This window comes from Henckelia pumila, chromosome 1 (assembly GCF_033568475.1).
Source record: "Henckelia pumila isolate YLH828 chromosome 1, ASM3356847v2, whole genome shotgun sequence".
NCBI lineage: Eukaryota > Viridiplantae > Streptophyta > Magnoliopsida > Lamiales > Gesneriaceae > Henckelia > Henckelia pumila.
Genome location: NC_133120.1, coordinates 166,058,560 through 166,086,492, shown reverse-complemented (window position 1 = coordinate 166,086,492; position 27,933 = coordinate 166,058,560). Strand labels below are relative to the sequence as shown.

Genomic DNA, 27,933 nt, shown 5'->3' with positions numbered 1-27,933 from the left:
ATGTTGTGTCGGATATGAACTACGAATTCGGATATATTCAAGTCAAGATCGGATACGAATCTTGATACCAATATTGGATACGAATCTTGATGCCGAGATCGGATACGAATCTCGATGAATGAAGTTGTTTTACGATACTTGTTTTGTAATTACTTTATATCTTGAGTTGGATATATGATTTATGCATGTTTATGTCTTTTATAGTGAGAATTATATTCTCATCGGATATTTTTTGGATGTTGACTTGTTTTGTATGTGTGCATAGAAACAGATGGGACAGGAGCTAGTCAGAGACGTCATGGGTAGCTCGAGAGAAAGATTTAGAATGTGGAGACACGGGTTTAGATGTTGAGTTGTTGTCAAGTGTTGTGTTTGGCACTAAATTTATCACATGTATATTTTGTTAAGAAGTGTATGAACTTAGTAGTTGATGGTTGGATCTAAACTTGTGAAGTTGTAGTTGATAAAACATGTTGAGTTGCTTGTTCAAACTATTTATTGATAGTATAACATGTTTTGGTGATGTTCTTATGCAAATTTGAGTTGTACATTCACAAGTCCATTAGAAATCCTTATTTTGACATCAAAGGCAAATTTTGGGGTGTTCTGATAGAACTTAGCTCGCCCGAGCGCCTCCTGGTGCGCTCGAGCGAGCCAAGGGAAGGTGTTGAACCCGAGCCCTTCTCGCTCGAGCGCACCATGGGCTCGCTCGAGCGAGCTATCCCTTAAATTTTTTTTTTTGTTTTTGTTTGCTTATCTCTTTGCTTGAACTTGATTATGATTAATTGCCCAATGAGAATTGAGATTAGCACCCGAGGTCCCCACATATATATATATTTGTGCAAGGTTTTCGCCTCGGGGTAAGATATTGTCCTTGTTGAGGGCGAACCGGAGTAACGATCTATCCCCTCACACGGAGTCTAGTGACAATAGTGATTTTGACGATTGTTTTTCTCCTTTGAGTGATTTAAACACACCTTGGTCGCTTGATGCGGAGAGTCCGACTACCTTAAAAATTGTTAGTGAACCGTACTATTGTGAATGGAGTAGATTCGGAGGGTTATCGGAGGGGGTTGACGAGTGTGTAGGGGCAACTCGAAAATTTTAAACCCGCGTGAGAAACTTGAATTATTGTCAAGAAATACTATGAAGATTCTTGTCATAACCCTTCCGCGGGTTATTTCACTGTTTACTTGGAGTATTTCAATTATGGGTTTTCGCTTCCTCCTAATGTTATTTTAATAGAAATCGTTTGTAGGCTTGGTGTGAGTTTTAGTCAGTTGACCCCAGGGGCGATCCGCGTATTTGCATGTTTTCTTTGTAGAATGAGCGAAATTCAATTACTTTCGACTGCGGAACTATTTTTCTCGCTCTCCGTGGTGCGTCATTCCACGTCTGACTCTTATATTTATTTTCAACCTCGTACTGACTGTAAATTTTTTATCTCGCTACCCTTCGACGAAGAGTGTATGGAGATCGAAGTTTTTTTACGTTTGGGATTATAATGGGGGGTGCCCATGACTTGGAGTTCGGGGCCTAGAAAAATTATAATTAGTAAAACTCACCGTACTTTGCAGCTTGACTGTCGATCCTTAGGTCTTTTCGATGAAATAGTTGATCTTAAGAGTTTGGTTCCTACTGGTAATTCTTTGTCCAAATTCGTTTTTGATAATTTTATTTTATGTCTTCTTGGGATTCTTTTGCTCGTTATAATTTAAAATTTATTAAATTTATTTATTCATCATTCTCTCTTTTCTCTTTTTTTTGTGGGCGACAAAATAAACTTGGCGGAGGTTCGTGCTTTCATTGAGAAAAACGAGAAGACTTCATCAAAGATGTTGAGAAAAGAGTCCACAATGGATCGGGGTATCCATAGTTCCCAAGAGCTTCCAAGGAGGAGGAACTCTCCCGAGTTGTCCGATCGTGTCCATCGCTCTGATCCACCGTCTAAAAATACTGACGTTCATGACAAAAGGAATTATGGTAAAATAAATGATGCTACAATAAGAACTGACATCGATGACCGTATTAGGGAGTGCGATAATGGTAGAAGGAATGCAAAAAGAAAACGTGATGATGAACGAGCAGTCACTCTCGACACTCTTGAAGGTTGCCACTTGTTCATGGAGGGCGTGAATCATAAGAATAATGCATGCTCTTTTTGGTATTTGAAGGATCCAGAGATTGGTTGGAGAACTAAAGCTAACCTCATTGGAGATCATGATAGGTTGCATCTACTGCCTCAGCCGACCAAAGTGTTAACTCGTTCTCTTGCTTCGACCGCCTTCCATGTATATTATTACTTGCTTGCTATTTATTATGATTTTTACGTAGTAAATAATATTCTTTACTAGTGGGTGTTTGCAGATTTTATCGTTTGCCCATACTTTTCAATTTCGAGAAGTGAAATCTCGAAATTCCGATAAGAGATTGGATGAAGAAGTGGCGTCATTAAGGGGAGAGTGCAAAAGACTTGGCGAGGAAGGCGCTAAGGCTCGAGATGATTTTCTCAAGTCGCAAAAGGAGCTTAAAGAGAAATCCAAAAAGTATTATGCATTGTGCAAGGAGATGGAGCAACTTAAGGGAAAATATTCCCATTAATCGGAGACCGGTGAGACTTTTCTCAATTCGTCAGTAGGCAAGAATATTTTGCGAAGTACCGGAGAAAAGGCAATTGAAGGCTACCGAGAATATTTAGCTTTTAGAGATGAAGTGATTCAGCGGGCGATTGTTATTCATGACAAAGTTGTGGTGGATTGTCGCAAAGAACTATGAAAAACTAAACTAGTTTCGGAGGAAATTATTATAATAATTCACCCTAAAATTTCGGAGCCTAGTACTGCAGGAGTTGAGGATGACTCGGGCCTTCCCTTAGGAGAATTATTGGGAGGTCTGGGTGTAGTGACCCGCACCATGATCACTTACTAATCAGAATCATAAGAATGCAGATAAACAATAAATAATCTTAATCAGAGAAATTGCGGAATTAGAAGGAACTATATACCAGAAGGTAAAGCTTAGTGTTCAACCCTGCCATCCGGCCTTGGTCACCACCTAATCTCCCTAACTTCAGGAGTAACAACCTGCATCTGCCCCAGTGAATGGGGTATCCAGATAATAGAAAACAACCGAAAGTGAGCCTAACACACTCAGTACGAGAGTATGAGTATACGGTATTATATCTGCATGTATGCAAGTAAACTGGGTACCAAGACACTCAGGTCAAGAAACTAGCTCATAGACCGAGCCCAGAGTATATATCACGTTGCGCCGTCGCCTCAGGAGGTGGCTCATATTCCCTGTGGATAATGGTTACCTGATACTAGTACAAGTGTCCAACCATAACGGTGACCTGACACAAGACTTACGTATCCAACCATCCACAAACTCGTAGGGTGAGGGCCCTACTACAGGATACCTCTAAGGTAAAGGCTCAATATGCTCATGTATGCAACATACAGTCATGATATATTGTATATAAAGGCATATAAAATATACAATAACATAATCCATGCAAACACATAATACATGCATACTCAATCTGGATATCTCGAATAATACTTTCGTACCTTACTAAGGCAGATCCTAGAATCTCCCCCTAGGTTCAAGCCTACCATGCAACACTATAATGCATAAATACAATGCATTACTTAGCATGCCAAACATCACCTAACATGCTCTAAGGGTCTTAATTAAACTATAGCCTACTCCCTATTTACTATAGGGAACCAAATCCATACCTTCGTCCGTCGTCAGCCCGCTAATGTCGCATGCCCCAGAGCCTGGGCATAGCCTAGCTACTACCCCTGGATGCCTCGTCAGAGCTCCATCGCCTGGATACTACTACGGACACTGTCCGCTGTAAAAATACTACTTCCTACTCTAACTCTTACAGAAAGAGTCCTGAAACCCTTAAAATAAAGCCATTACCGGGAGAGGAGAGGATATTTTGCAATTCAAAATGAGGAATTCGGACCCCTATTTATAAACGACGAACGGAAGCTCCAATATCCTGATCGGAAGCTTTGATCTATGCATGCATGCAACGTGTCCATCGGCTACGATTGGAAGCTCCGATCTGCACTTCGGAGGTTCCGATCTCCTACATTAGCTCGTGTACAAACCCTAATTCCACGTCCCGGCTGATGCAGATCGGAAGCTTCGATCTCATTATCGGACATTCTGATCTCTCAAGTGTCTTCCAAACTGCTTCATTGGTTCTGATCCAATCACAGGCTCCGATCCTAGTTCGGATCTTCCGAACTGCTCGAGCCCAAATAAGTACATTTAACATTTTTCGAACATTCTGGATCCAATTTCTTGGTCCGTTAAATCATATTCAAATCCCTTTAATCATATTTTATTAACTTTAAACATGATTAGCAATCTAATCTTGTATATAAAACTGGGCTACTACACTGGGTGACGAGGAGATGATCGAAGCTTTGCGCTCGAATTTCTAGTTTGAGTAATCAATAACGATGACGGGTGCGTGTCGTAGCTGAGTGGATACTACTCTTTGGAGCCGTGGAAAAGTCTGGTTTTTACTATTTCTTGCCACTTTTGGGCAAGTTTCTTATTTGTAATAATGACTTTGTAGGCTTCGACTTTGTTTACACTTTATACGTGCGTAAGCAGTTGGTGGTGATACAAAGGAAGAACATTTATTTCTTTTTTTTTTTTGTATATTCCATTTTGTTGATTATCATATCTCTTTGCGTTTTGGTGTCGCTATTGTATATTTGTTTGATGCATAAGATACTATCGCTTTAATACTGGAGTACTTGGGAGGGGATCAATCTCCTAAGATTTTGTCTCATGGAGAAGTCCTAAACCCACTTGATACGTGAGGAGGTATCCCGAGACTTATAATATTATTTCGTCCTGACCTCTTACAGCGTCATAAGTTCAAATGTCCCATGGGACTGGCCAAACCTCTTATTTTTGGGAATTTTTTATGACTGCTAGGGTCTATGGCATTTAAGTCGTGAGTAAGCATCAGTATAGGAGAAGAGATATGATATGATTTTGGCAAAGTAATATGCCTGTATAACAAAATAATCATATTAGTTGAAAATTTCACTACAAAATTGTAATAAAAAAACTTAAAGAAAATATGCTAATAACAAAAAAGGTAAATATAGCATATTATCGGCGAGAGTTGCAGTTTATGCATAAAACTTCTTCAGGTTGGCCACATTCCAAGGTCTGGGAAGTATTCTTCCAGCTGAATGTTGGAGGCGATATGTTCCCATCTTCACAATCTCAATTACTTTGTACGGGCCTTCCCATTTTGGGTCCAGTTTACCCACAGACTTCAAGATATCAAATTTTCTCAGGACTAGGTCTCCTACTTGAAAAGACCTTGGTTTGACTCTATCATTGTATGCTTTATTCATGCAAGCCCGATATCTTTCGGCTTGTGTTGAAGCTTCATCTCTTAGTTCATCCACCAAGTCCAATGAAACTCGGAAGGCTTGGTCATTCCCAGATGGAGTGTATTGTTTCACTCTCCATGATTGTTCTCCTATTTCTGCAGGAGCCACATCTTCCGCTCCATAGGCTAGGTTGAAAGGAGATTCTCCAGTTGAAGAACGTAGAGTGGTTCGATATGCCCATAGAACACTTGGAAATTCATCTACCCATTTCCCTTTTGCATTGCCCATACGTGTTTTGAGGTGCTGTAGAATGGTCCGGTTGGTGACCTCGGTTTGCCCATTGGCTTGAGGATTCTCGACAGAAGTGAAGAACTGCTTGATGGAAAATCCTTTGCACCAGTCTTTTATCTTTGCTCTAGATAATTGAGTTCTATTGTTCGAAACCAGTGTTTGCGAAATTCCAAATCTGCATACTATATTCTTCCATAAGAAGTTGATTACTTCTCTCTCAGATATTTTGGCCAATGGTTTAGCTTCAACCCATTTGGTGAAGCCCACAACCACTATCAAAAATTTTCTTTCTTTGGTAGCTAGAGGAAAAGGACCTATCAAATCCATTCCCCTTTGAGCAAAAGGTAAAGGACTTTCTAAGGGGTGCAAGATTGTTGCCGGCTGGTGATGGAAGTTAGCATGCTCCTGACATGCATGATAATGCTTCACTAGCTCTATAGTGTCTTGCTTCATGATCGGCCAGAAGTACCCTTGGCATAGTGCTTTACCCGAGAGATATCTGCCAAATAAGTGATTTCCACATATTCCTTAACGAATTTCACGGAGAACATAGTTTCCTTTGGCTGGCGTTAGACACTTTAGGTAAGGTGAAGAGAAACCTCTTTTATACAGTTCTCCGTCAATGATCGTGAACCGAGCAGCTCTCACTCTAAGTTTTTGAGCTTCGACTTGGTTAGCAGGTAGGTTACCCCATATCAAATATTCGATTATTTCATCTTTTCAACTAGGTTCTTAGCTGTCAGAACAAAATATTGTAACATCAGTTCCATCAGTTTCTTCCTTGCCATATGTTAAGAATGTTATTTTCCTATTATCAATGTTGGCCAAGGAGCTTGCTAACTTGTCAAGGCGGTCCTATGACTCATTTTCCTCTCTAGGTATCTGCTTTTCATCGTAGCTGCTAAACGCGAGAGAAGCTCATTCACTTGAGTGAGGTATCCAAGAATTTTATCTTCCTTCGCTTCATAATTTCCATTAACCTGACTGACGATAAGTTGAGAGTCACTATGTATCGTCAGTCTTTTTGCTCCTACCGACAGGGCCAATTTAATTCCCATAATGAAAGATTCATATTCTGCCTCATTATTTGTTGCAGGGAATATAAATTTGATGGCATATTGAAATTTATCTCTCTATGGGCTCTCCACAACTATACCTGCGCCGCTTCCCGTAGAGGTTGATGACCCGTTGACATAAACCATCCATGTCCCTGTGGAGCTTTCTTCTTGATTTACTGTCATCTCTAATAGAAAATCAGCCAAAATCTGTGCTTTAATCGCAAGACGCGGGCGATATTCAATTCCATATTGACTCAGCTCTACAACCCACTTAACCATTGTGAGGATCTTGGGTGCTAATCTCAATTCTTAATACATAATCAATATTAATTACAACTGATAACAACATAATCAATCGATTTTTTTAATGCCAGTGCAGGTGCGCCCTGGGTCAGTGCCCCCCGCGCCCAACTTGGTAGAAAAAATCTCTCTCAGGGCGCGGGTGCGCTCAGACGGGCGGAAATAAATTCAACTTTTGCTCTTTTGCTGTCAAATAAGGATTGATGATGTATAACTCCTACAACCAACTCAAAATACATACACATGAAGTTAACATCATCAAAAGTCAATCTAAACATGTATTGCTACATTAGTTCTTCAAGGTTGATGCAACACAAGCAAATCTAGCTATTTGTTCCTCAACCACAACTAATTTACATAACCAAAACATAAGTGATAACATTCTACTCATGACATGAAAGTTTTGACAGCAATTCTAGCTTCTTAACCCGAAGTCTCCATGTCTATTCTCTCAATCTCAAGCTATTCTCGTCGTCTCTGACCAGCTCCTGTCCCACTTATTTCCATGCACGCATACAAACACAACAATAGCCGTATAACTCCGGTGAGAATATAATTCTAAATATAAACAACATGTACATTCATATACTCAATCATGTATAAAAGAAATAGAATTTCTTCTATAGGCAAAATAAATTGCAATGCATGATTCAAAAATCGGTTAATAAACTCTGTATCGGTTCTTGGGATCTCGGGGAAGAAGAACACAACAACTCTCCCACATACTATCCCATTCGAGGTGGAGTTGAGTTCTTTTTCCCGGATTTTGGCCACTATATCGAGATTCTAGCAATAGGAGTCGATCTTTCTCCTACGTTCGTCGATATACGTCCAAACATCCGTATTCTTTCGGCGAATCTGCCATTCAAAATCTCAAAGAATAGTTGGCTCAATATGAATGCAACATAATCTAGTAGCATTAGAATCAAAACCAACATTCAAGGTAATCTAGCAAGCAATCAATATCTATAACTCATTCATTCTATAACAACACAAAGGCACATAAACAATTAAGTATGTGGTTTTAGGGACACTCAAGTGAATCTATCTTGAGTGTTTAATCTCATCTACTTTGATGTTGTCTTATAACTTTTATTCTTGGTTCAAGTGTGCTCCAAATCTGGTCAAGCAACACAACAAAAGTGCTATCAAAATTCTGCTCAAGACTCAATCCAATCTTCAAGGCATAAATGTCACAAACCTTGATCAATTCTATCCCGGTTCGAAGCTGAATTCCCCAGTTCGATAATCCTTCAATGCAAATATGAAAATGAAGGATAAATATGCTACATATATCATCAATCAATTCAACAATGTCCAGCTCAATCAATCTAGATTCAACTTGATCGTTTTCGAACCGGCGACATAACGGTAGCAAAACCGATAACCAAAACGCATCTATATCAATTTTATCCATCATATCTACTTCAGACACATCACATACAGCAAGAATATCATCATACATAAGCATATCAGAAGTGATGGTTTTCGAAATTATCTTCAGAAAATTTTAGAAAATGCGAAGACAGTCTTTTTCCGAACCGACTTCGATATACGATCTTCATAACATCAAGAACATATATACATAATCAAATTTTGATTCAAACCACTTCCAAATTTCGAAACATGATGAATCATAGTAAAACTTACGTCACTTTGAAGTCTTCGATGCGGTGATCGCAGATATGCGTTCAATTCTGAAATATACCGGACGGATTGAAAGATATGAACTTTAAAAAATCAAAATTTCTTGAGAAATCTGAATTTTGAGAAGGGTTCTCGGTTCTTGCTCTAAATTCTGATGAATATACACATATACGTGCTTATAATTGTGAAGAAGACATGTGGCATCCACTAGCTCAAGAAAATTGCACTTTAGTCCCTGAAATCTTTACTATTTGCAAATCAATCATCGGTCAATTTTTTTAATTCAATTTCAATCCTAAATAATTTAAGAATATTGGAATTTAAATCTAAACTCTATAATTCTCAAATTAAATAATCTCGAATTAAAATTAAATAATCTCGGGTCTTACCCATTTTTCATGATGCTTCAGGGCTCGAGATAATTTTTTTGAGAGGATGATTGGTGAGTACAATTACTGGGTGAGATTGAAAGTAAGGACAAAATTTCCTTGCTGCAGTAACAAAATCTAGTGCAAGTTTTTCGATCTTCGTATATCTTAATTCTGCTCCGTGTAAAGTTCGACTAATATAGTAAACTGGTTTGTGCTCACGTCTTACTTCAGAGACCAATACTACACTTACCGCCTCCGCGGATATTGCCAGATAAATCAGCAGGGTGTCAGCTTCTTTTGGTTTTACCAATAGCGGCGGAGAGGTCAGATGTCTTTTCAACTCGTCAAATGCTTGATGGCACTCTTTTGTCCATCGAAAACCTTTTCCGCTCCTCAATATGTTGAAGAATGGTAAACCCTTATCTGCAGATCTTGAGATAAATCGGTTGAGGGCAGCCAAACGTCTTGTTAATTCTTGGATGCCTTTCACAGTCTTCAGGGGATTCATGTTTAAAATTTCTTTAATTTTTTCAGGGTTGGCCTCTATTCCTCGTACTGACACCATGTAACAAAGGGATTTTCCTCCTCGTACACCAAAAGTTCATTTATCCGGATTGAGTTTCATCCTGTATTTTCTGAGTATACTGAAGCATTCCCCAAGATCTTCCAATTATTAGATTCTTGAGTACTTTTGAAGAGCATGTCATCTATATAAACTTCCATGTTACGACCGATTAAGGGTTGGAACATGGTATTTACCAGATGTTGATAGGTAGCTCCAGCATTTTTCAGTCCAAACGGCATAACGTCATAGCAATAAATTTCCCTATCAGTGATGAAACTTGATTTTTCCTTGTCTTTTGGTGCTAGGCCAATCTGATTGTATCCTTGATATGCATCAAGAAAAGTGAGCAGCTCGCAATCTTCTGTCGAATCGACTAACAAGTCAATTTGTGGGAGTGAAAACGGATCTTTGGGGCATGCTTTATTGAGATCCGTGAAATCTATACACAAACGCCACTTTTCTCTGGGTTTCGGTACTAAGACAACATTTTCAAGACAATCTGGGTATGAAACTGGCCTGATGTATTTTGCCGCTAAGAGTTTTCCACTTCAGCGACTATATGCCGATTTTTCTCTGGGCCAAATTCTCTTTTCTTTTGCTTCACCGGTCTCATTTTTGGATCAACACGGAGGTGATGGAGCGCATGTTCATGAGGTATTCCGGGTAGAGGCTCATCACCCCAAGCAAGCACGTCCAAGTTGAGACCGAGGAAATTTTTCAACTTCTCTTCCAACTCAGGAGGTAATTTGCTCCCGATCTTCAAGATCTTCTTGGGATCATTTGGAATGATTTCCATGTGTTTTAGGGTTTTGGTTGCTGTTATTCTTTCTTTTCTCTCAGCTTCTTCATACACCAAGTGTATCCCGTTTTCACGCAAAAAGCTTTTCGGGTTTCGGTGCTCTTTCCTCACTAGCAACTTATCTTTTTCCGATTTCCTGATGAACCACGTATATTCACTGCATGACACTCTCTGGCTAGACGATTGTCCCCAATGGCTTCTCTTACTCCTCCCGGAGTTGGAAACTTTAGCTTCATATAATAGGTTGATCCGATGGCTTGGAAAATATTGAGACTCGGTCATCCCAAGATCACATTGTATGCGGATGAAGACTTTACTACGAGAAATTTCACCATCTTAGTAGACCTTTTGGGGTAAGAACCCAAGGACAGAGGAAGCGTTACTTCTCCCAAAGCTTCAACTATTTCTCCGGAAAACCCGACTAGTGGAGTGTTTACTGGCGTTAACTGTGCATTGATAATACTCAGCTTGACGAATGCATCATGAAAAATTATGTCGGCCAAACATTCGGAATCCACTAGAATTTTCTTTACCCAAAAATTGGAGATTGTGGCTGAGATGACTAAGGCATCATTATGGATATCCCGAGGATTCTCCAGATCGTTGTCGTTGAATGATAATCCACCTTGGATGGTTCCAATTTCACACATTGATAGGGATGTGGGGCTGGATAAATTGTTTTTTCCCCTTGCTGCTCGTAGAAGGGCTTTTCTTGCATTGTTTGGGGTCACCACAAGCTAGCCCCCCAGTTATTACGGCGATTACTCCTCCAGTAGGCAAATTTTCATCAGCTCGTTCATGTTGTTTCTCGGTTTCATCATGGCACTTCTGATAGTCACGTTTTGGTTGTTCGTATCGACGCCTATCATCTCATTTTTCACCGCGGGACTTGTCCACAAAATTCCCCAAATGTCCGCGCTTTATGAGTTTTTCAATTTTTGCTCGCAAACTGAAGCAATCTTCTGTAGTATGACCTTTATACTTGTGAAAATGGCGCTTTGGGTTATTCTGCATTAGACGAGGGGGATGCAACAATCCTTATTTTTTAGCCACTACCAGTATATCGGTCAGACGTGCATTGAGGGGTATATTCTAGAGGCGGGGGCTCTGTGCTTTTTGCTTCTCGTCTCGCCTTCTAATATCTGGTTTATCTTCTTCTATTTTTCTTTTATTCAAGTAGTGTGGCTCAACAGATTCTTCAACCCGTATATACTTCTCAGCTCTTTCCAACAATTCCTTTAAGTTTTTGGGTGGCTTTCCCGCTATTGATTCCTTGAATTTCCGATGGCGCAAGTTTTGCTGCATTATTCCAGCTAACAAATGATGGTTCACGTGTAAGACCTTGTGAATTGTGTGAGTAAACCGCCAAACATAGTCCCTCAAAATTTTCCCTTCTTTCTGAATGATTGTGAACAGATAGGTTGCTGTTTTCGGGTATTTCTTGTTAATTGAGCATTGTTGGATGAAGCAGTCGGTAAGTTGCTCCAAATTGGAAATGGATCCATATGGTAGTTTATTGAACCATGTGAGTGCTCTTCCTGATAATGTTGTTCGGAATATTTTACAGTATGCAGCATCCGTAATGTCATAGCATCCGCTTTCGCATAGAACTTGTCAATATGGTCTTGGGAGTCACTCGTTCCATCGAACTCAGGTAAGCTGCGGATTTTGACCCCCTTTGGTAACACTTCAGATAGGATGTCATCAGTGAAAGGTTTTCGACGTGGCGACAATATTGCTGACGAATTCTCTCCAGTTACATATGTGCGAGACCCATCCTTCCGGGTTGGATTAGTGTTTTGTTTTCGTCAGAGGTGTCATGAACTATGTGAACACTTGTTTCACCGTCTTTCTGAGTAGTATTTATCTTGGTCCCCTCAGGATCTTTGTCATTCACTTTAGACTTATTTTTCTTTAGGTTTTCTTTATCAGGGTCACGATATGATGAGCCCTCACTCTCAGCCTTCTTCTTGGTGTTTTTGCGCTTACGGGATTCCAGAAACTGAGCAACTGCATCCTTTGCTGCGAGTGCGGCTATGTTTTCTATTAACGCAGCCAAGGCTTCCTGGGTGAGAGTAATGCTTGGTGGTAAGTTTCCATTGTTATTATTTTCTTGAGATATTTTTGAAGTAATATGTGCTCTCAATTATGTAGAGAACAGTTTTCCACAGATGGCGCCAAGCTGATGTAGCCAAAAAATGCTTTTACCCGAGTGGTTGCTTTCGCAAAATTCGGAGTATCGGCAGTTCCTTGTATGTTCTCTGTCGAGATCTTTAATGGATTGTTCCTACGTCACAAAACAAAGTCAGAAGAACCGAGAGGGTTCCCGACGAAGGCACTCCGACACTCAAGTCAGTAATTACTCAAAGAATAATAATCGAGAGTAGAGCGTTATCGTGCTAAAGAAAGTCTGTACCTTAATAATGAGGTGAATTGAGCTATTTATAGATATTCGTAAAATTTCACGGGCTTGAACCTCTTATGGGCTTTTGTAGAATTCAGTGCCTATTTGAATAATATTTGTGAGACATCGGTTCTAAACATCTAATGAAAGAGTAAACTAACTAGCAAGCATTAAAAGCCGAGAACATTTTTTTTTTTAAAGGGGAGGCCGCGCGGCCGCGCATGGCGCTCTGGCCGACGCGCGGGCGCGAATGGCACCCTGGCCAATGCGCAGGCGCGCATGGCGCCCTGCCCGGGATGAAACGGGCTACGCGGCGCGCTGCTCCTGCTGCTAAAAACCAATCCAACGCACGAACAAAGCTCGGGGAAGTGAAACAATCATCGCTCTAAGAACAAAATCATGCATTGGTACAAAATTCTAGCAACATACAATACAAGACTAATAGAGTTGTTCAACCGCTCAACATAATAGAACATGCATCGGTACTAGCTATTACAAGCCGAATACAAAACATAACCAGTTCTAATAACATGGAAGACAAACTCCAATCTAAGTTCGAGTTCTAAACATGATTCAAAACATAAACTAGATTGTCATGATGATAAGACTTCTAAACCGAGTCCCACGTCTAACTCTCCCTCTTGATGCTAACCAGGTCTCCGCTGACTTGATCCTGTCCCACCTGTTGCCAAGTACACATACAAAATAAAGCAACAGCCGGATAAACCGGTGAGAAAGATACTCCCAGTAAAAGCAACATAACAAGTAATACAATTAATAAACATGCTTTCAAGGCAATACGTAAACACTATCAACGTAATGAAATGCATGTCTTTAAATCGGGATATCAATTCTGATAAACGAGGAATTGCTACTGTGCTTTTGGGATCCCGATGATGAGATCAAGTGACGACTCACCGACTCTCTCAATCGAGGTGGTGCCACGTTTCCCACTCCTCTAGACTTTAAAAAACTATAATGAGTTTACTAGCACTAGGCGAGACGGCTACGACCTAGGCCCCTCAGATTATAGCTCCCAAATGTCTAAACAAAAAGGGCTGTTATGCCCGCTGAAATCAAAGTTGGCTCAAGATGAATGCATCACAGAAACATAAAACGTAAGCCACATAACCAATCTCAATCAATCAACAAAATACAGTTTCACATGCTAGAACAATATTGATGCAATATGTGATTTAAGGGAAACTCGATAACCAACTGAACCGATTATGCTATCCCGCTACGATGACTGCTTTTACCTTTCAATGAAGTAGCTCCAACTCTGGAAACGCTACAATAAAAGGTTATATCAGAAACTATACAACCTAACTACAATATCGGCTCAAGGTAATCTCTTTACCGATTCTTCGTTAAACTCTAGACGATCGACTGCTGCTTATCTGTCTCGACAACTCCAAACGAATCTGTACGGAGACAAAAGATGATCAACAACAACGAACAAACCCAATGCCTAAAGTTCTACAACTCAAACACGGTTCAAAATCCTCAAAACTCAAACCGGCGGCATAACAACTATAAATGATCAAACTGGAAACACATACATCAGTTAAATATCGATAACAACTCGAAACAATGCTAATACAACAATAATAATGCAATTCCAACAAATCCCAAAAACCTCATTTTCGAAAATGACTTCCAAAAATCATAACAAATCCGAACGTCGCTCTATTTCAAAACCGACAGATAATAAACGACCAGAACTCCGCCAAGAACAACATACTCGAATCTCAATCGATTCTAACAACATCCAAAAACTCGAATGTATCTGATCGTAGAAAAACTTACGATATAATGGAGCTCTCGCTGCAGTGATTGCTAATCTGCCTTCAGAATTAATTTCCAACGGATGGATCAAACTCAGATTGAAATCCCAAAGCTTGAAAGAAGCGTTCCCAAGCTTTAATGGAGGGGAAACGTTGGAAGGGAAGAGGATGAAGATAAGGAGACTAAGTCAAATGAAATCCAAGTGTAGATAATATATTAAACTCCAATTTTGCATTTTAGTCCCTGAAAAATTCGAAATTTGCAAAATAGACCCTGATCAAAATCAAATCGGCTCTTGAACTCTGTAATCTCTGATTAACTCAAATAAACTCATTTAAGATAAAAAAAAACGAGGAGTTACAATTCTCCCCCACTAAGAACAGATTTCGTCCCTGAAATCCATACGAATCACAACTCATAAGATAGAATAAAGAACTAAAGACAGTAAGAAGAACTCACGTTATCCGAATAACTCAGGAAAACGCTGTCTCATGTCGAATTCTATCTCCCAAGTCGCTTCCTCAACGTCGTGACGGCTCCACTGCACCTTCACCAATGGAATCAACTTGGTTCTGAGTTGCTTCTCTTTCCGTTCAAGGATCTGAATAGGTCGTTCAAAATAGCTCAGAGTCTCATCTAACTCGGCTTCGTCAGGCTGAAGAATATGAGAAGGATCTGGATGATACTTCCGCAGCGTAGAGACGTGAAAAACATCGTGAATACCAGATAAAGACGAAGGAAGTGCAAGTCTGTAGGCAAGATCGCCTATCTTTTCGAGAATCTCGTACGGCCCGATGAATCTCGGAGATAACTTTCCTCTCTTCCCAAATCTAACGGTGCCTCTGAAAGGTGAAATTTTCAGAAAGACTCGGTCTCCCTGATCGAAACTCAGAGGTCTGCGTCTGACATTAGCATACTTCGCCTGTCTATCCTGAGCTGACTTCATTCTAGACTGAATGATCTAAACTTGCTCTGCCATATCACTAAGCATATCCGGTCCCAAATCAGGTGACTCGGACAAATCATCCCAAAACAAAGGAGATCGGCACTTCTTGCCGTACAAAGCCTCAAAAGGCGCCATACCGATACTCGCTTGGAAGCTGTTGTTGTAAGAGAACTCGACAAGAGGCAAGGAATCTTGCCAACTAGTGCCAATTTCTAGCACTAACGCTCGAAGCATATCCTCTAACGTCTGGATAGTCCGCTCTGACTATCCATCGGTCTGAGGATGATAAGCCGTACTCAGATGCAATCGAGTACCAAGTGCCTCCTGCAGACTGTGCCAGAAGTGCGAAGTGAATCTAGGGTCTCGGTCTGAAACGATCGACTTCGGCACCCCATGCAATCTCACAACATTGCTAACATGTAACTCAGCCATCTGATCATGACGATACGTCATCCTGTACGGAATAAAACAAGCAGACTTCGTCAATCGGTCGATCACTACCAAAATAGCATCGTCCTTGAACAGATCGCGGTAGCTTCGTGACGAAATCCATAGAAATGTGATCCCATTTCCATTCAGAAACAGATAGGCTGTGCAATAGACCACCCGGTCGCTTCCGCTCTGCTTTCACTTGCTGACAGTTCAAACACCGAGATACAAACCTCACAACATCGCTCTTCATTCTCTTCCACCAGAACTGGTTCTTCAGATTGTTGTACATCTTACGACCTCCATGATGAACACTGAACCGACTGCAATGAGCCTCTCGAAGAATACGCTGTCTCAACTCCGAAATATCAGGCACAACAATACAGTTATTCATGAACAAAACGTCATCTCTAACCTGGAATTCAGACTGATGCCCAGCACTGGTTTTCTCTACTGAAACCTGAACGCTCGGATCAGACCTCTGTGCCACTTTGATCGCAATCAACAACTCCGGCTCGGTTTGAATTGCAAACACTCTGATAGTCTTCCTGTCTGTTTCAAACTCTAAACCAGAAGTGCAACAATCATCGATCAACTAAAAAACACCAATAGTAGAAAGAGATAAAGAACAAAGATTTCGGCTCAAGGCATCTGCAACTGCATTCGACTTTCACGAATAATACTTCATTTCACAGTCGAAATTCTTCAACAGATCTAACCATCTTCTCTGTCTCATATTCAGTTCTGCTTGTGAAAACAAGTACTTAAGACTCTTATGATCATAAAAGATCTCGAGTGACTCACCGTAAAGATAGTGACGTCAGATCTTCAGAGCAAAAACAATCGCAGCTGGTTCAAGATCATGAACCATATAACGAGTCTCGTGCGGCTTCAGCTGCCTCGATGCATACGCTATCACATGCTTATGCTGCATAAGAACACAACCCAAGCCTCAGTTAGAAGCATCACAATAGACTGTGAAACCTCCAGCACCTTTCGGAATAGAAAGAATCGGAGCACTGGTCAGTCTCCTCTTCAGATCAACAAAGCTAGCCTCGCAATCTGCAGTCCAGATAAAAGGCACATTCTTTTGAGTCAGTTGGGTAATTGGCTTGGCAATAGATGAGAAACCCTCGATGAATCGGCGATAATAACCAGCTAAACCCATAAAGCTTCGGATCTCAGGTACTGATGTCGGTCTAGGCCAATTCATAACCGCTACAATCTTGCTGGGATCGACAGAAATCCCATCTCCAAAAATAATATGACCGAGAAAGACAACTCGATCCAACCAAAATTCACACTTAGACAGCTTGGCAAACAACTGCTTAACTCGCAAAATCTGCAAGACGATTCTCAAGTTCTCTGCATGGTCAGTACGGTTCTTTGAATAGATAAGAATATCATCGATGAAGATAATGACAAACTCATCTAAATAACGCTGAAAGATACGATTTATCAAACCCATAAAAACTGCTGGAGCGTTAGTCAAACCAAACGGCATGACTATAAACTCAAAGTGATCATACCTTGTTCTGAATGCGGTCTTAGGAACATCTTCCTCTCGCACTCTCAACTAATGATAACCTGACCTCAGATAAATCTTCGAATAGACAGAAGAACCCTGCAGCTGATCAAAAAGGTCATCTATTCGGGGTAAAGGATACCTGTTCTTGACTGTAGCTTGATTCAGTTGATGGTAGTCAATACAGAGTCGCATAGAACCATCCTTCTTCCGAACAAATAGAACAGGAGCACCCTAAGGCGATACACTAGGTCTGATGTATCCCTTGGCAATAAAATCCTCAAGCTGCTCCTTCAACTCTCTCAGTTCAATAGGTGTCATACGATAAGGAGCTTTGGAAATGGGTTGAGTACCTGGCACTAAGTCGATGCTGAATTCGATCTCTCGAATAGGCGAAAATCCAGGAACATCTTCCGGAAACACATCAGCAAAATCTCTAACCACTGGTATATCAACCAATTCAGGGCTAGATTTCAGTACATAAACTGCATAAACCAAAAATCCCTCTGCACCTCTCTGTAACAAACGAGTCATAGATAACACTGAAATCAAAGGAATTCTAGATCGAGAACCCTTACCAAAGAATTTCCACTCGTCTGCCGTTTCAGGTCTGAATCTGACAATCTTCAGAAAATAATCGACTGTTGCCCTGTACTTGGTTAAAGCATCTATACCGACTATACAATCAAAATCTGACAATCCAAGCACAATACAGTCGAACTCTAACAGATTCCCCTCAAAACAGAGTTCACAGTTCCTGACTATTTTGACAGAAACAATTCCTCCACCCAAAGGTGAAGTAACAGCTACTACAGTAGGTAACAACTCAGTAGGCAAAGCATGCAATAACACAAATTTCTCAGAGATAAAGGAATGGGAAGCACCTGTATCTATCAAAACATGGGCAGAATAACCAAAAATTGAATAGTTACCTGCTATATAATCATCAGGTGCTGCCTGAGCCTGATCCTCTGTCAAAGCAAAGACTCGTGCTTGTTGTCTCGGAGGCTGGTTCGCACTAGAGTTACCTCCCTGTCGGTTCTGCGGCTGAGGCTGGAAAGAGTGCACTGCAGAATACTGCCTCTTAGGCTGAGCTGTAGGTCGAGATGAACTTCCACTCTGAGCTCAATCTCTGTTACGCTGAGGGCATACCTTAGAAAAGTGTCCCGGTTGCTAACAAGTGTTGCAGTTTCCGAAGACTCCCACACACTGATCCGGTGAGTGTCTCCCGCACACTTGCTACAAGGATGAAGATCTAGAACTCTGTCCTGAACCGATTTGTTTGGAACCAATGGAACTAGAAGAACTGTTCCCCTGCCTCTTAAACTGTTTCCCCCTTGCTTTGTACTGATCCCTTCTGTTTCCCCCACTGTTTCCACCTTCGTACCTCTGCTGTTGGTTCTGAAACTTAGGTGGCTGATTATGATGCTGAGATGGTTGGTTCTGAAACTGCCTCTGCTGCTGAGACACCATCTGATTATCTCTCTGCCTCCACAAGCCTGCTTCCGCTCCCTTTGCGTGATTCATGGCATCCGCAAAGTTATCTGGCCTAGCAGTGTTCACCAACGTGAAGATGTCGGGATTCAAGCCGTTGATAAACTGATCGGCTTTGGCTTCTTCACTGTCGGCAATGTGCGGGGAAAAACGCAACAAGCTGTCAAACTTGGCTACGTACTCCTCAATGTTCAAATTCCCTTACCTCAGATTGGCAAACTCGGCTCCCTTGTCCTTTCGGTACGAAACAGGGAAAAACCGCTTATAAAACTCAGTTTTGAAAAGAGACCAATCAACAACTGTACCTCTGTTCTCCATGGATCTCTTGGTCGTGATCCACCATTTCTTGGCAACACCACGCAGCTGATGAATGACTAACTTGGTTCAGCGGTCATCTGTATAATCCAAGGAATCGAACAGCTGATCAATGTCATCCAACCAACTCTCACAGTCAACTGGATTCTCAGTACATATCAACAAAGACGGATTAAATGACTGAAACCTCTTCAGCAAGGTTTCTATAGGAGTCCCTGTAGCGTCCAACTGATCAACTTCAGTACTAGCTTGCTCAGTCGCAGGAATAACTGGCGGTGGGTTTCTGTTTATCACTCGACGAGGAACCATTTGATAATCAAAGGTTAGGACACAAGATATCTCAATCGCTACAATTCGGTGCCCTTACAACCGCTTGGAATACCGGATACCCGTCGATAACAAAACAGTTATATCTCAAGTAGTTCATGCTTTATAAATTAAATCACAACATCATGTAATTCAATTAATTCTTAAATAATAAAGCATGCTCGCATGGTATTAATTAAATAATTAAAGAACTCAAACACATGAGAGGAGCCAATACATGCGGACTCGAACTACCCCGCTCACTCTAGTTCAACCAAGAATCTTAACGCTCTGATACCACTTAATGTGAGACATCGGTTCTAAACATCTAATCAAAGAGTAAACTAACTAGCAAGCATTAAAAGCCGAGAACAATTTTTTATTTTTTTTAAAGGGGAGGCCGCGCGGTCGCGCCTCATCTTGGCGCGGGCGTGCATGGCGCTCTGGCCGACGCGCGGCCGCGCATGGCACCCTGGCCAACGTGCGGACGCGCCCTTGCGAGGCACGGCCGCGCATGGCGCTCTGCCCGGGATAAAACGGGCTGCGCGGCGCGCTGCTCCTGCTGCTAAAAACCAATCCAACGCACGACCAAAGCTCGGGGAAGTGAAACAGTCATCGCTCTAAGAACAAAATCATGCATTGGTACAAAATTCCAGCAACATACAATATAAGACTAATAGAGTTGTTCAACCGCTCAACATAATAGAACATGCATCGGTACTAGCTATTACAAGCCGAATACAAAACATAACCAGTTCTAATCACATGGAAGACAAACTCCAATCTAAGTTTGAGTTCTAAACATGCTTCAAAACATAAACTAGATTGTCATGCTGATAAGACTTATAAACCGAGTCCCACGTCTAACTCTCCCTCTTGATGCTAACCAGGTCTCCGCTGACTTGATCCTGCCCCACTTGTTGCCAAGTACACATACAAAATAAAGCAACAGCCGGATAAACCGGTGAGAAAGATATTCCAATAAAATCAACATAACAAGTAATACAATTAATAAACATGCTTTCAAGGCAATACGTAAACACTATCAACGTAATGAAATGCATGTCTTTAAATCGGGATATCAATTCTGATAAACGAGGAATTGCTACTGTGCTTTTGGGATCCCAAGGATGAGATCACGTGACGACTCACCGACTCTCCCAATCGAGGTGGTGCCACATATCCCACTCCTCTAGACTTTGAACAACTATAATGAGTTTACTAGTACTAGGCGAGACAGCTATGACCTAGGCCACTCAGATTATAGCTCCCAAACGTCTTAACAAAAAGGGTTGTTCTGCTCGCTGAAATCAAAGTGGGCTCAAGATGAATGCATCACAGAAACATAAAACGTAAGCCACATAACCAATCTCAATCAATCAACAAAATACAGTTCCACATGCTAGAACAATATTGATGCAATATGTGATTTTAAGGAAAACTCGAGAACCAACTGTCCCGAGTATGCTATCCCACTACGATGACTGCTTTTACCTTTCAATACAGTAGCTCCAACTCTGGAAACGCTACAATAAAAGGTTATATCAGAAACTATACAACCTAACAACAATATCGGCTCAAGGTAATCTCTATACCGATTCTTCGTCAAACTCTAGACCATCGACTGCTGCTTCTCTGTCTCGAAAACTCCAAACGAATCTGTACGGACAAAATATGATCAACAACAATGAACAAACCCAATGCCCAAAGTTCTACAACTCAAACACGGTTCAAAATCCTTAAAACTCAAATCGGTGGCATAACGATTATAAATGATCAAACCAAAAACGCAGACATCAGTTCAATATCGATAACAACTCGAAACAATGCTAATACAAAAATAATAAGGCAATTCCAACAAATCCCAAAAACCTCATTTTCGAAAATGACTTCCAAAAATCATAACAAATCCGAACGTCGCTCTATTTCAAAACCGACAGATAATAAACGACCAGAACTCCGCCAAGAACAACATGCTCGAATCTCAATCGATTCTAACAACATCCGAAAACTAGAATGTATCTGATCGTAGAAAAACTTACGATATAACGGATCTCTCGCTGCAGTGATCGCTAATCTGCCTTCAGAATTAATTTCCAACGGACGGATCGAACTCGGATTGAAATCCCAAAGCTTGAAAGATGCGTTCCCAAGCTTTAATGGAGGGGAGACGTTGGAAGGGAAGGAGGATGAAGATAAGGAGACTAAGTCAAATGAAATCCAAGTATAGATAATATATTAAACTCCAATTTTGAATTTTAGTCCCTGAAAAATCCAAAATTTGCAAAATAGACCCTGATCAAAATCAAGTCGGCTCTTGAACTCTGTAATCTCTGATTAACTCAAATAAACTCATTTAAGATAAAAATGGGGCGTTACAATATTTAAATAAACTTGGGCCTCAAAAATATTTGGAGTGGACCTTTATAATTGGGCCCAGGCCCCGTGAAATTTTTAGACGTAACTCATCACTTACACGTGTGTCTCAATGTACATGTGATTAAAACTCAAGTAGTGTTTGCAATAATTTAGTTTAAATATTTTCAAGCTTCTAGCCAATGAGATGTTTGAAAATCGTGCGCAGAAATCGAAAAACACTTACAAGCTATTGTAAACACAACCTTAGTAGGTTTGGAAAATTTTTTTGCTAAAGGGATTTTTGGTAAAAAGAAATCATGTTCTTTGCACAAACAATTTGTAGAATCAAATAAAAATGTCAAAGCCCCAAGAGCAATTAAAAGACCCTAATGTTTCAAGTTCTATTATACAATTCCGATATTTTTAAGGAGTATCAGTTTAAGAGATTGTTTGGCTGAGCTTATAAGCTTTTCAAAACAACTTAAATTTTGTTTGGAAAAAAACTTTCCAAACAGCTTATAAGTTGTTTTTAAAAAAGTAAGCGTAACTTTACTTTTTTGAAAAAGATCTTATTTAACATTCTATTTCTTGAAAATATCCTTGAATATTTTCATAAATCTCCATCATATACTCCACCCATTAATTAAATATAATTTTTTTAAAAAAATTTCAAATCACATAAAATTTTCTAAATTAAAATATTAAAATATTTTTATTTTTTTTAATATAGGTTTATTCTAAAACTATTTTTGTATATGTATAACTCGAAGCATTATCTTCATATAATTATACTTTTTTTTTAATTTTGACAATAAAAAGATCTTATAATATCAAACATATCAACATCTTTAAGTTTTTTTAAAAAAGTTACCCAAATACTTTAACAACTTTATTTTTAAAATAAGTCCTGACAGCTTATAAGCTCTTTTTAATAAGCTTAGCCAAACTAGTGTTTTTAGAACCAGACCGGATCGGACCGGTCGGTTTGACCGGTTCGACTGGGAACCGGTCGCCGGTCCGGTCCGGTTCTCCCCCAAGAACCAGAAAACCGGTCCAATCGATCAGAATTGGTCAAAGCCGATCAAGAATCGATTGGACCGGTCAATAACCGGAAAACCGGTTTTTTTATTTTTTAAAAAATTTTTTTTTGAAAATTTAAATTTTTTTATTTTAAAACTTTAAATTTAATATTTTTTTTTATGTATATACATTATTTTTTGGAATTTGTACTTCATTAAAAAATTATTTTAATAATTATTGGTTTTTTTTAAAATTAAATAATTCATTATTTAAATAATTTATAACTATAATTGCTATTTTGAATGTATTTACATATTTGTTTAGCTTTCAAACTATGAAAAATATATATTTTTTGTATATTATTTATTATATTATATTATATAAACAGTTTTCCGGTTGGATCGTTCGATTAAAACGGTCCGACCGATTGGATCGTTTTTTTAGATAGACCGGTTCGATTATCAGTCCGATTATGATAACATTGAGCCAAACACACTCTAAATTAGAATTTTTATGCTCGTATATTTTAGAGTAGTAGGAAATATATCACAAAGCATAATATATGATTCATTCCCATTCATAGTAAAGAATAAAATAGAAGGTTCAATAATTTCTTCTAATAGAGAAACAAAATAATCCAAAACATATATAGAATAAAAAACATATATTTAAGGCATGAAAGTGACGATACTAATTTAATTTTTTTTATATCAAATGGTAATCGAATTAATTCCCAAAGAAATAAAAAAAATTAATACAATTTTTTTTAAAAAAATGGGATATATTTATTTTTATTTATTTATTTGTTGTGTTGAAAAAAAATCCTATAAATGGAAAAAATTTAATTTCCTTAATTTTCAAAATCAACTTCCCCTTACAAATTACAATCCTTCAACGAATCCACCGTCCACCAAGAAACCTCTCCGCCTTGCGTCTCAGAGAGGCGAAGCGCCGAACTCCTCCACCGGCGTATACTCAAACCCACTAATACAAATTCATTTCGTGCTCATATTTTGGCAAAAGGGTCGGATTCTGTGTCAATGGAGGCTCCTTAGTTTCCCTCTACGTTCTGGTACTTTCTTTGATTAATTCGAAAAATTCGATCTTTCTGCAAGTTCCGATGCTTGTGAGCTGTGTATGTGTGTTATGCATTCAAAATATTAGTATTTTGTTCAATGGTTCTTGTTGTATTAATTGGAAATATAATATTTACGCTGCTGGCACTTATTATATGTTTTTTTTTTTTACATGAAATTGCATATTCTTTTCTTTTCTTAGGTGTTCTCCTTTGATATATTATGTGGGGAAGCATGCTTGCTGGCTCATTCCTGCTATGTTTTCTAGCTTTTACTTGAATATTATTAAGTTGGAAATATCCGCATTCATTCAACTCCGCCTGCATTTCTTGAATTTTTGCTGATGCCCCTTTTAATGGTTTACTTATTTTGAGGTACCCATTGAGGTTGATATAAAAATTTGACAACTTGTACGTATTATACCTTTTTTGTTACTTTTCTTCGGGTAGTAGAGGAGTTGTAGAAGGTGTCAATTCTGGCTTTTGGGTGACTACTTGGAGTGTAGTGGAGATTTACAAATAAGTGTTTTTTTCTCGTAGCTTTTAATCAAGGAGTGGAATGGAAGAGTCTGGCCAGCTAAATAGGGCTTTGATCGATGCTACTTCTGGTGCAATTTCCGGTGCCATTTCTAGAACTTTCACGTCGCCACTTGATGTTATCAAAATCAGGTTTCAGGTCAAGTTTTTCAACTTCAAATGTTTTTGGAAAAAACTTTGTTTTGGTTAAAGATGGTTTGATATAAATGTATGGGATTGATATTGGATATGATCTTCCTGTATGTATTAATATGAGTCTGATTCTTAGTTTATAGTGTTGGAGTTATGTTGATGGTCAGATTGCTTATTGCTACTAGAGTTGCAGTGTCAGTTTCAATTTTCAAGGATAATTTCTCTTAAATCATACAATTATTATATGGTTTATGTTTGCGTGAATTTTTAAGTGGCTGAATTATCTCATGAAACTCTCATATACAGGTTCAATTGGAGCCAACTACACAATGGGCTTTGCTTCGAGGAGATGCATACGGTAGCTCAAAATACTATAGTATGCTGCAAGCGACCAAGGACATCTTTAAGGAGGAAGGATATCCGGTACAGCTTCCTTGTCAATTTGGAGATATTCGATATACTTCACTTGCAAATTAGAGAGCATTTTGATTGGCGTGCAAAATATATTTCATCTTTCTATGGAATTTCAAATATTAAATTACGAGATGAAAAATAGAATAACAATCCTAAAGGATGTCGCCGAAACATGTGCATTACATACTGGTATATGCTTTTGTTAATATGGGACGAAAACAAAAGATTCTCAATGGTGAGCATTGGGAGAACACACACATAGAAAATATGTGATGGCTGGATAGAAGTCTCATCACCAAATTATTTCTCTCGATGTAGGCCTTTTTTTGCCTTCAAAATTTATTTAAAAAATCTTTTTTCTATGGTAAAAAGGTGTTATTTATATATGTGGAGATATTGTGATATTGGTACATTAATTTCATATCACTTTTGTGTTTTGCAATTCTCCTTTTATTTTATTCACACTTAATGTTTTGTGGCAGGGGTTTTGGAGGGGCAATGTTCCAGCCCTTCTTATGGTCATGCCATATACAGCAATTCAATTTACAGTTTTGCACAAATTGAAGACATTCGTGTCTGGTTCTTCTAAAGAAGGTTTGCTACAATTCAGCTCGCTACATCTGGGAACGTGTCATGATTAAACCAGTTATATTTAGACACAGTTGCCTGAATTACATTTAGCTCTCTACAAGCTAATTTTAATTTTTACGTGCTATTCCATTTTGATTTATTTTGCAGAAGACCATATTAATTCAAGTCCATATCTTTCTTATATTAGCGGGTCATTAGCAGGCTGTGCCGCCACCGTTGGGTCATACCCGTTTGATCTTCTAAGAACCATATTGGCCTCGCAGGGGGAGCCGAAGGTACTTGGCCACGTGTCATTTTGACTTCCAAATTTTAAGGCGCTTAACTCGAATGCCAGTATTTATTGGTTATAGACATGAATATGGAATTTCTGGAAGTAAGGTTTTGTGCATATGCAGGTTTATCCTAATATGCGATCTGCATTTATTGACATCATTGAAACCCGTGGCGTTCGAGGGCTGTATGCTGGATTGACGCCTACACTGGTAGAAATAATTCCTTATGCAGGGCTGCAGTTTGGAACATATGATACATTCAAACGTTGGACAATGGTGAACTTCTATTTCCCTCTTCCATATGATGCTTTTAATTCTAGTCGACCCCCTTACAGACACATTGACAAGAAAAATAGAAGCTGTAGTAATATGTCGTATTTTGAGTAATTCCTCTTGAATGGGCGTGGTTGATTTGAGTGAGATAATGGAGGTTTTTAAAATGCACATTTTTTGCCTAAAAATTGTGGTCATTAGATAGTATGGTCCCGTCATAAGTATATATAGTAAATGAAACTTGCTCTCTGTAGATTGTTATTTTGGTACATTAAGGAAATTAGAGTTTCTAGTTTAGGTGGTTGTAATTCGTAGCATGTCATGATATACTCACATCAAGATTCATAATTTATCTCTGTCTTGTAATTTTGATTTTCATGGAATTCGATGTCCCATGAACTAGTTTCATTTCCAAGATACACTCTCAAATTGATACAATTATGTTCCTCCTGCTTTATAGGCTTGGAACCGGCACAAATCTTCCCATGTGAGCCAATCAGAGGATGCCGTGTCGAGCTTCCAGCTTTTCCTATGTGGATTGGCTGCTGGAACGTGTGCTAAAGCCGTCTGTCATCCACTTGATGTTGTGAAGAAGAGATTTCAGGTAATTTATCGACCTCTTCTGTGTATACAAGCAAACATTACCTACACAGTTTAATATATGCTTAAGTTAGTTTTTAAATTCACGTTTAGATTGGAGGTCTGCAAAGAGATCCTAGATATGGAGCTAGAGTCGAGCATGAAGCGTACAAAAATATGAGCGATGCTCTTCGTCAGATTTTACATGCAGAGGGTTGGCCCGGTCTTTACAAGGGCATTGTCCCATCTGTTGTCAAAGCGGCACCTGCCGGGGCTGTCACATTTGTTGCCTATGAGTTTATATCACACTGGTTAGAATCCATATACATATGAAATTATCCCATGTTTGACTTGGGGATTGTTTGTAGGTATAGTTGTGAGTAGAAGTTTTGGTTGGAATTAGATGGATGTATTTACGTGACAAAGATAATTCTTTTAATGCAATTGAATTGAAAAAATGTATGTTTTTTTATTTAAAAAAAATACATATACATATCAACTGGCAATAGTGTCAATTTCCTTGTTCATAGAAAATGAGATGGTGAACGACTTACTCTGGCCTAAATTCTCGGTAAACTCATGTCTGAGTTCCGCCCGAGTGTGCCCGTTGTTCGTCTCTTCTTTCGGTCGATCCTTTTTCGTTTTCTGGCATAGCCCTGTTTTGTTCAAACATAAGCATGAAACTTGTTTTCTCTGGTAAAAATTTAGAAACCCTGATTCCAAGTTTCTAACTATTGTTTCGGTCCCAACAAATTTCAGGTATTGGTAAAATAAAAAAAATCTCTATCATTTCATTATGTTTATTCATATATATTGATTTATAATTCTTATATCACATATCATTCATCGTCTCATCCCGACCAAACAGAAAGTGTGACAACGTGTGATAACAAAATTTGTATTTCACGCATAAAAGTTGCTAGCTAAAACGAGGCTGGCACGGTGGCACCCACTTTTTAAGATTTTAGAGTCCTTTTTTTAGTTGAAAATAGCTTTCATACGTAGACGTAGGAAGCAAAATTGATCAATAAATATAATGTTAATTTGGTTAATTAAAAAAAATGAA

General features: G+C 39.2%; 1 protein-coding gene across 2 annotated transcripts; it reads left to right on the top strand.

Moving 5' to 3' along the window:
• Window positions 1-23,880: 23,880 nt before the first annotated feature.
• LOC140875542 (mitochondrial thiamine diphosphate carrier 2-like) lies at window positions 23,881-27,297 on the top strand. 2 transcript variants are annotated; one of them, XM_073279252.1, is made up of 8 exons: window positions 23,881-24,066; window positions 24,610-24,745; window positions 25,045-25,161; window positions 25,635-25,746; window positions 25,891-26,018; window positions 26,139-26,291; window positions 26,749-26,892; window positions 26,982-27,297. In XM_073279252.1, exons 2-8 carry the CDS (start codon window positions 24,629-24,631, stop codon window positions 27,198-27,200), a joined length of 990 nt encoding a protein of 329 aa, XP_073135353.1. In that variant the 5' UTR covers window positions 23,881-24,066; window positions 24,610-24,628; the 3' UTR covers window positions 27,201-27,297. The 2 variants fall into 2 exon arrangements, with proteins under 2 accessions (XP_073135353.1, XP_073135354.1); XM_073279253.1 differs by lacking the exon at window positions 24,610-24,745.
• Window positions 27,298-27,933: the final 636 nt, after the last annotated feature.